Here is an 8,875-nt window from a genome sequence, read left to right as displayed (position 1 = left end):
CCATTAATTATGGTTTTGTGCTCAGGCCCAGGGAAGGAAATAACAACAGCTAAAACCCATTGCATGGCTTGTTTTCTGACCGTGTTGCCAAAGCCTGGCCAGGGCAGCTCTACCCAGAGATCTGCACAATGACCAGTTCAGAAGTGGCTGACTGCAGTGGAAACCATTCAGTCGTGTCCAGGAGCTGCATCGTTGCATGACAGAAGTTTCCAGTCACAAATAGCAACAGATTCTGAGAGATTATGCAGGTGGCTACTGCTTGATTAATGTGTGCTGCATCTGTTAGTCCAAAGTGGCAATTTACAGCACACAAACACACCGCTGCAACAGCAGTGCCTTGATTTATGCTGGATGAAAATCTGTCCCTTTACACCATTTTTTTTTCTTCCTTTCTCCTCCCACAAAAAAAAAAAAAGAAAAAAAAGAAAAAAAAAAAGAATAATTATTTCCTTGTAAAGCAGAAGATCTCATTGGTTCTGTGTTCCAACAGTAATATCACATTCTGCTAGGAACCAGCAATTCTGCTTGTGGCCATGAAATTCAGGTAATGACCCGTAACTGAAGTAAATTAGTGTTTCATTTCCCATCCCTCGCAGACAGCTTACTAATGGAAATTGATTTCTAGCTTCTTTCTTTTTCATTTAACATGCTCGTGTAATGTCTTTATTTTAGATTCAAGTGCTTGCCAGTGAGTTTTAGCCAAAAGGCGACCACCGAAAGCATCAGGTCAATCAGTGTTGTGTTAAACAGTGCTCAGGGCACGGGCAGGGCAGGGGCATCCTCATGTGTGCAGTGGGCTCCTGCTGTCCTGTATTCCCACCCATGGGCAAGCTCCAGGACAGACCCTCAGCTGGAGTGAGCAGAGCTCACATCCATGAACACGCACAGAGGTCCTGCTGTTACCAACCTGATCCCTTATGCACAAGCTCTTGTACAATTAGCATGTTCATTAGTAGGTGGCACACTTTCATTCATAGCTCTGCGTGCCCAGTGCTCTCTCAGCCTGATAAAAGGTTGTCCCACGCAGCCAGCCTCTGACACAGGTGAGATGCTTGTCCCCAGACCAAGCCAGGAGCCTCAGGTGTCACATCTCAGTGGTGGCTGGAGCCAGAAGCCAGTCCTGCTCTCTCTGTGGTTGCCCAACCACCGGATCCCCCGTAATTCTTGCCAAACGTGGGCTCTCTTGTGTAATCTGCTCCAGCCACCAGTGCACACATCCCCACCCTTTTTTCTGCTATTTAGGTAAAACTTGGCTGACAATTTCTTCATTGTATAGCAGCACCAGCACGAGAGCCAGAAGCTGACCTTGGATGTCCAACCCTTTTTCTTTGCAGAGGAGAGAAGGGCAGTGAGACACGGTAAGGGTTTTGTACAGCTCCTAGCCTGTAAATTTATAACAGCAGTGAGACAAAACAAGGCTTTATAACAATGTTGTGTTATTTTCAACCCTCTGTTACTTCTGCAGCCTATCAGGTTATTCTGGCAACTACAATGGAGTTGGGAGGAGGGGAAAATCTACTTTTCCCATTTTATTTTCCTGAAACTGGAGGAACCAGAACTCAGCTGGTGCTGGTTTACACTTTAAAAGCAGGACTAACAGCTATTATTTTTCTCAGTGTTCAGTTGATTTTCTGGTTCCATAGACACTTTAATAGTGCTATAAATTGTCTGGTAAAGAAAATCTTAGTTAGAGATGGCATTTGGGGCATTTATTCCTTATTGATGTGTAAATTGGCTTGCACGGCTGGCGGGTGTTACTGAAGATGAATGTTTTGTAGCATGATGATGATAATAACAATTATATCGAAGCGTTAATCGTGAATTAAAACCCCAAACAGAGATGCTTGTGCAGATCAGTCCTCTCCTCGTGCTCCTGGTTTCTCTGCTCAGAGTGCCAGAGACATTTCCCTGGGCAAGGGAATTTTCTGTGCCCACTTCTCTCTTCTTTCATTGCTAAACCTGGTCTTGCCCGAGTGCATTGGCTCGGGTGCATTTTGTGTTTCAGCTGACAGCACAGAAGTGCTGGGCTCCTGGTGAATCCCATGTGTTATCCCCCATGAATGCTAATTTGGGTTTAATTCCTTAATCGATCAAGAGGGCAGGTGATTAGAGGGACAAAAGGAGGGAGGACAGAAGACTGGCAGGTTCAGAGCCCTAGTGAGGATAATGGCAGGGGAGATACAAGCCAGAGAATGAAATGCTAGATGTTATCCTTATCACTGCTGCCTTGCGTGGGAGCATAATGCAATTACTGAAGCAAACCTTCCTTCCTTTTATGCAAGAGGAAGACTGTGAGCAAATTAAGTAACTACCCTTGTGCCTCAGCTTCCCTGCTAACAGGGGTGAGGATCCACCTCTGCCTGCTGGGGCTGCAGGGGGATTGAACGAGGTCCACTGAGAACTCAAAATGTGCTGTAAGGACATTGTCTGGCTAGAGACGTCATTTAGAATATAAATCCACAGTGAAAATCAAGACAGAGTCAGACGGGACGGGGGTTTCTGGGCAGGACCTGTCTGGGTTGTCACGTCCAGAGCAGCCTGCAGAGGAGGGAGAGCAGCGCTGCCCCCTGAGCCTGTGCTGGGGTTTGGGGGCTGTCTGACGTGGGCGCCCAGAGGAGGGGTGACAGAAGTAACTGCAGTCTTCTCTTCCAAGAATATAACCACCTTAGCTGAACCCAGCCAGAGGAATATTGTAGGAAGCCATGAAATAGCAGAGGGAGCCACTCTGCTGCATAGATCAAGGGGAAAAACATAACCACGACAGAAATAATCCCCCTTACTTTGGAGATGGGGAGGTGGGCAGAGGGGAGCCAGCAGCAGAGCTGAACACACTGCTCAATATTTAACTCCTGTCTTAGAGACTAAAGTGGAACGTGGGCAATTAGAGAAAAAGCTTGAAAGCTCAAAGCAGGAAAAAAATGTCATTTTGAAGTGATAATCAATTATTGTTTTTAACTTACAGCAGGCAAAAGGCTACATCAAGCCACCAGGGAAGGATGTGGGCTTATACCGTTGGTTTTACTGTCCTGCCTCATGTTGGGGGTTTCCTTGGCTGGTTCATTAATCGCAAAGAAATACCTGCTTGGTATGAGAAGCTGAAAAAACCTTCCTGGTGCCCATCCCGCAACCTGTTCCCTTTTGCCTGGACTGTCCTGTACACTGGCATGGGGTAAGTCCTCTGTACCACTCCCTCTCTCTTCCCACTGTGTCTGGTAGAGGGAGGAACAGACAGGCTGCCCAAGGAAGTTATGGATGCTCCATCCCTGGAGGTGTTCAAGGCCAGGCTGGACAGAGCCCTGAGCAACCTGGTGTAGTGGAAGAGGCCCCTGCCTATGGCAGGGGGGTTGGAACGAGATGATCTTTAAAGTCCCTTCCAGCCCAAACCCGTCTATGATTCCATGACTTGGGCTGTATTAGGGATCTACTCCCTGCAGAGCACTGATGCCTTTCCCTCCACACAGCTATGCCTCCTACCTGATCTGGAATGACCTGGGTGGTTGCAACAGCAAAGCTATCGTCCCACTTGGCCTCTACGGGGCTCAGCTGGCCTTGAACTGGGCTTGGCCTCCCTTCTTCTTCGGTGCACGGAACCTGAAGATGGTAACGTATCACCTGGCCATCCATTCATCTGCTGGGGGCTTGTGTGCTGCAGTCCCCACCACACGGGTTTTGGGGTGGTTTGGAGGTTTTCTAACTAGCATTATGCAATTGTAGAGAGCGGCAAGAAGAGCTTTTGCTCAGATATAGCTCACACTGCAGCAGGTTCTAGACAATGGTATCAGGCCCTTCCATGCCTCACCCTGCTCTCACCATGCAGATAGCTGGGTGAGCAGAGCAGGGCGGGAGATCAGTGACTCCATAGTCCAGCTGCTGCTTCTCCCAGTTAAGGATTCGGGGTTAGAGATAAGTCCTTCTGGGAGTCACACCCTGCAGCAAAGTTAGCATCCCTGGGGGGCAAAGTTAGCTGTGAGGGGCTTATCGAGCAAATACAACCCCCCAGGCATTGCAGAGTCTGTCAGGAGGATGGGCACGAAGGCACAGGGTGGCAGAGCTGGGCTTGTGCTGTATTCAAAACTCACTTACTGCAGGTGCCAAGGCCCAGAGATGATGGAAGCACAGAGTGGGATTTATATTTCCCTCTGAATTTTATCACTCTGTGGATGAAAGGTATATTTAAGGAAGAAAATTTTTACACTGAGGGTGTTGAGCCCCTGGCCCAGGCTGCCCAGAGAGCTGGTCAATGCCCCATCCCTGGAACCATTCCAGGTGAGGTTGGATGAGGCTCTAAGCCACCTGCTCATGAGGTGTTCTTGCTCCCTGCAGGGGGCTTGGACCAGATGAGCTTAAAAGTTCCCTTCTAACCCAAACCATTCTATGATTCTATGATCTAGAAAGTTTGTTATCAAGCATGTTAAAATAATCCCATTCTTCTGTTGGTACCAATAGCCATTGGTACCAATAGCCACTGGTACCAACAGAAGCACATTTCTGATCTGTCTGCACAGGCACTATCAGCAGAAGGGGCCCTGATCATCACTAGCAGTGTATTAATCTGCAGAACTCCATAATGAACCACAAAAAATTAACATTAGTCTCAGCTCCTGCTGTGATACATCCAGATTAGAGTTCAGAGCCAAGGTCCTGGAGTTTAGAATGACTCGAGGTGGCTTTTCAGCACTAAACCTCCCCCACTCCTGTTCCATCTCACCCCCTCCAGTAGGCCAGCTTATAGTTGTACTGGGGAAGCCTGTGCGTGCCCAGGAGCGAGCAGCAGAGTGACAGTGTTGTCTCTGCCCCAGGCCCTGGTGGACATCCTGTGCTTGGACAGCCTGGCGATAGGCACCGTGTGCTCCTGGTACCGCATTAACAAGGTGGCCACGCTGCTGATGGTGCCTTACCTGGGCTGGCTGGCCATGGCCACCTGCCTCACCATCCGCATCTGGAAGGACAACCCCGAGCCAAAACCAGCCAAGAGTGAATGAGAGCAGGACGGGACTGAAGGCGTTTTGGGAAGCTATGCTGATGTGAACCAAGAGCTAATAACGTCAGGGATTCATTTTGGGACAGACATCGGAACGTGCCTCCTCCTCCTCCTTCTCCTCCTCCTCCCACCTTCATCGTGGTTGTGTAAAAGCAAGGTTTGCACCCTGCACCTGGGTGCTCCTTTAAAGTAACTGTGAATCCTTAACCTGGGAACTATTTTTTCCAGCACTGTTGAAGTCTGGGGGCTGCAGCTGCACGGTGATCTTAATGCTATCAGGTCAAATTCCATCAGCCAAATTAGGATCTCGTGATACCAGTGCAGTTTGAGGACCCCCCCCCAAAACTGCTGCCATTCCCCCAGAGAGCAGAACTTGTTCACACACGTGGAAAATCCCTTCTCCTCTTCTGGGACCAAGCAAAAATGCCCTTCACTTCTGCACACCAGTTTTTAAGAACCTATTGGATTTTTTGCTATTTGTGCCGTTGCTTCATTTTCATGTATCACCTGGTTTGTGCTTTACACCATTAACTTTTTATCTGTCAGCTACTGAGCACGCAGTAATCTGTCTTGTTCTGCTAGTGAAAGGAGACTGGGCACTTTGACTTCTATTTGTGGAGTATCACACTCCTTGAGTCTCATGCTCCAAGATACAGCAGCAATGATTAGAATGCAAATGCTTCTCCCAAGAGGAAATTTCTCTCTTCCACCTCTGTGTGCTATTCCTCAGCAGAAAAGAAAAACTAACATCAGTGCCTTTGAAAGTAATACTTAAAGTGGTGGTTTTTTTGACTACAGAAAGAGCCTTTGTAAAATTGAAGAAGTTGCTCACGCTGCCTTGAAGGTTGTAATTATATGATTGGTAAAAAGCCCCATGCTGAGGCTGTCAGCTGCAGTGTTGGTATCACCCTAGAGTGTTTCCATTCCTGAATACTATTAATCAGGAAAGGTTAAAACACAAGTAGCTCCAGAGAAATGGGACCAAGCCATGACAGATTCAGATGCAAGAGGGGCATGAACTAGCCCTTGTCCATCCTTTATAATGGCCATTGCATTTGACAGATCTCTGTCTGCAGAGAATATTTGCCATTATTTTTTAATTGATAGAAGCAATATACACGAAGAACAGTGGTAAGTGGATCTTCTTTCTGGCAGCTGACTGTAGATGAAGGTGTGAGGGTACACCTGGAAAGGGGGGGAGGGAGAAGGGCTGAGCTGGGGATGTAAAATAAATTGTGTTTGCTTTTAATAAAACCAAGCCACTTTTGTTTGGAGAATAAATAAATCCAAGTTAGTCTTGTTTTACTGGTTTGCTTGAGGGATTCTGTCTGGGATCTGTGGCTTGTGTGTTGGCTGCAAAGGGCAGAGGATGGGCAGCGAGGATCTGCAGGGCTCCAGCAGCCAGACTCATTCCTGAGTGCTTGTTGGGAGTCAATGGGTTCAACCCTAAAGGTCCCAGTGGTTCCTTCAGCCCCTGCAGAGTGGAGACATGCAGGATGCATCCCCAAGATAGGCTCCTCCACGGTGCTTCACCCACAGCCTCAAGGTAAGGAAGGTAATTCTTGGGTTTGGGGTCCTTTCTGAGTCACATCAAGCTTGATTTCTAGAGATGTTCAATGTTCCCAGGTCCAGCTCAGGTCAACAGCAGAGCTGGGTGCTCAGCACGACTGAAAGCTGGGGCCAAGAGAAACAAATGCCAGTAGCTGAGAGCAATTGAAATCTGTAGTACCTGTTTAAAATCCACTCACATATCTTGGTCTGTCATTCTGATCCCATCCATTATTTTTCCCTTCTAGCTACAGGACACCTTTATGCAGGACTGCTGCTGCAAACGTGTGGCTCTAATCTCCTGAGTGGAAGCTGAGTAAGAACTGACCACTGAATAGATGTGGCTGTAAGCAGGAGAAGGACTATAAAGCATGAGCATGGCAAGCAGCATGAGAAAGATCATAAGCTACTTTAAAAAAAAAAAAGAAATTCCTATATATTTCAGGGCTTTATATAACCGTATATTACCACTGAGCTTATTTACAGCAATGCCTCATCTGTGTCTTCTAGAAAGCCACATGCCAAAAGACAGGAAGATATAAATTATTTCTTCCTAAAAAGAAGCTAATATCAGGGCTGGAGATTCATTTCGGTGGAGTTAGGAATGATTTAGGGCTCCTGAACATCATTCAGCCTGTCCCTTCGCAGGGAGCATGGCAAAGCCCCAGGAATGGAGAGGAGCAGAGCCATCTAGTGAAGGCAGGAGGGATGGAGCCAGTCTTGCAGGGAGCTGTGCTTCAGCAAAGGGGAAAAGTGTTCTTTAAATCACATTTCAGTTGGTAAGTGACTCTAGAGCTGGCTCAAACCTGCAATGTTTTAATATAATTCAATATATCGATGCATATTTGCTCAGCTTTCATAAATGAGCCCTCTTTCCCATTTTTTTTTTTTCTGCAGGTAAAGGAAAATCTGGAATTAATAATAGATTTTTTTTATCTTTTCACATTTGCCCTCCCCATTTTCCCAGCTGATGAGACTAGTTGACTTATTCCTGTTTTCATTTCAGCTCCTCTTCCTTCCAGTTCACCTACAAGCACACCAATAGCTTCTCTTTGCTACTTCCATTTTCTTGCAGGCAGCAAAAATAGCAAATGTTCCTACATGTAATATACTTCCTAGCTTGAAATCAATTGACAAAGTTAAATTCAGCAAAGCACCCTCTTGTATTAATATTTAAAGCCTCATTTGGTATATTTGCTGTTTAAACAGATAGACTAAAACCCTTTGCATCAAAATAACCATAATGACATTTCAAAGTCAGCCATCTAGAAAATTTCTTAGTTACACTATGTGGTGCAGATGAAAATCAGCCTCTGTGGACCTAGAGGGGCCCTGGTTTCCCATCAGCTCATGCTCCTGGTCACACGATGGCTGGAAGAAGCACGTGGCCCTGCAGCCCACGTCTGGATCCATCACTGTGCTACAAACAGGCCAAAGAGAAGAAGGGGAAAAAAGCAAAACAAAGAGGTGCTGGAGACCCAAAGCACAGTGAGGAACCTGGCTTGCTAAAATCAGTGCTGCTCAGCCTCCAGGTGGGAAAGGGGATTTCAGGTGCATGAGTCAGAGCTCCCCTCTCTGCCATACCCCACCTCCCTGAGGGGCCCTTTCCGAGGGGATCCAGCTCTGGGAAGCTTGGCTTCTGGCAGGATCACCTTAGCAGGCATGCAAGGTGTTTGTCCAGCCCCGCCTGGATTAGCTTATGGAACAGATTCCACGTCCACCCAGCGTCAGGGGCGTCCACAACCCACCCCGGGGCACGTCGAGCTCTGCAGGATGCCAGCAGTGACTCAGACAAAGGCCCTGTGCTGGGGACAGCTTCACGGGGTCGTGGCATTTCGAGGAGAGCCACCTCTCAGATCACCATGTCTGATGATGATCCCTCTCTTCCAATTTCAGCCAGTCTTTCCAGAAAGAGGCGTTTGATATTAAACTGAACGTTACACTTGATCTTAGCCCAAAGGGCACGGCCCTGTCTGCTGGATACACACTATTTGTGCACAAGCAAAATCCTTCTGCCTTGCAGGGCAGCCTATTTTCCTAAGCCTTGTCTCATTCAATAATTCACCAGCTGTTCCAGAAAACACTCTGGTTTCAGCAGTAAGGAACTTTAATTGATTTGCTGATGTCTGGAGCTCTGTTAAAATATAGAGCCAAAGCTGGCGAGGATTTGCTGCTGTGTAAACTTCAGAGAGCTGACTACGGTTCATCAGCTCTCCCCACAACCCCCTCGTTAGCACGGGCTGCTGCAGAATATCAATTCCTGTGGCTTCCAGCACCTGCAGCATGGCTGGGGCTGACCTTCTCCTTGAACTGCTCCCACTAAAACTGCAGCAGAAGCCCAGCAGG

At 47.5% G+C, this 8,875-nt stretch overlaps 1 protein-coding gene across 1 annotated transcript; it reads left to right on the top strand.

Annotated features, from left to right (window-relative positions):
- Positions 1-1,270: 1,270 nt before the first annotated feature.
- TSPO2 (translocator protein 2) lies at positions 1,271-4,982 on the top strand. Its single transcript, XM_008937371.1, has 4 exons — positions 1,271-1,358; positions 2,966-3,169; positions 3,462-3,600; positions 4,800-4,982. Exons 2-4 carry the CDS (start codon positions 2,997-2,999, stop codon positions 4,980-4,982), a joined length of 495 nt encoding a protein of 164 aa, XP_008935619.1. The 5' UTR covers positions 1,271-1,358; positions 2,966-2,996.
- Positions 4,983-8,875: the final 3,893 nt, after the last annotated feature.

The sequence above is a fragment of the Merops nubicus genome, unplaced genomic scaffold, assembly GCF_000691845.1.
Source record: "Merops nubicus isolate BGI_N331 unplaced genomic scaffold, ASM69184v1 scaffold5143, whole genome shotgun sequence".
NCBI classification, from domain to species: Eukaryota; Metazoa; Chordata; class Aves; order Coraciiformes; family Meropidae; genus Merops; species Merops nubicus.
Note: the sequence above shows the minus strand (reverse complement) of the source record. Positions and strands in the feature narration are given on the sequence as shown.

Excerpts from the sequence above, each read along its gene's own strand:
- TSPO2 (XM_008937371.1), top strand. The coding sequence starts at position 2,997 with ATGTGGGCTTATACCGTTGGTTTTACTGTCCTGCCTCATGTTGGGGGT. Across the intron at positions 3,170-3,461 it reads GTCCTGTACACTGGCATGGG|CTATGCCTCCTACCTGATCT; the intron begins GTAAGTCCTCTG and ends CCCTCCACACAG. Across the intron at positions 3,601-4,799 it reads GTGCACGGAACCTGAAGATG|GCCCTGGTGGACATCCTGTG; the intron begins GTAACGTATCAC and ends TCTCTGCCCCAG.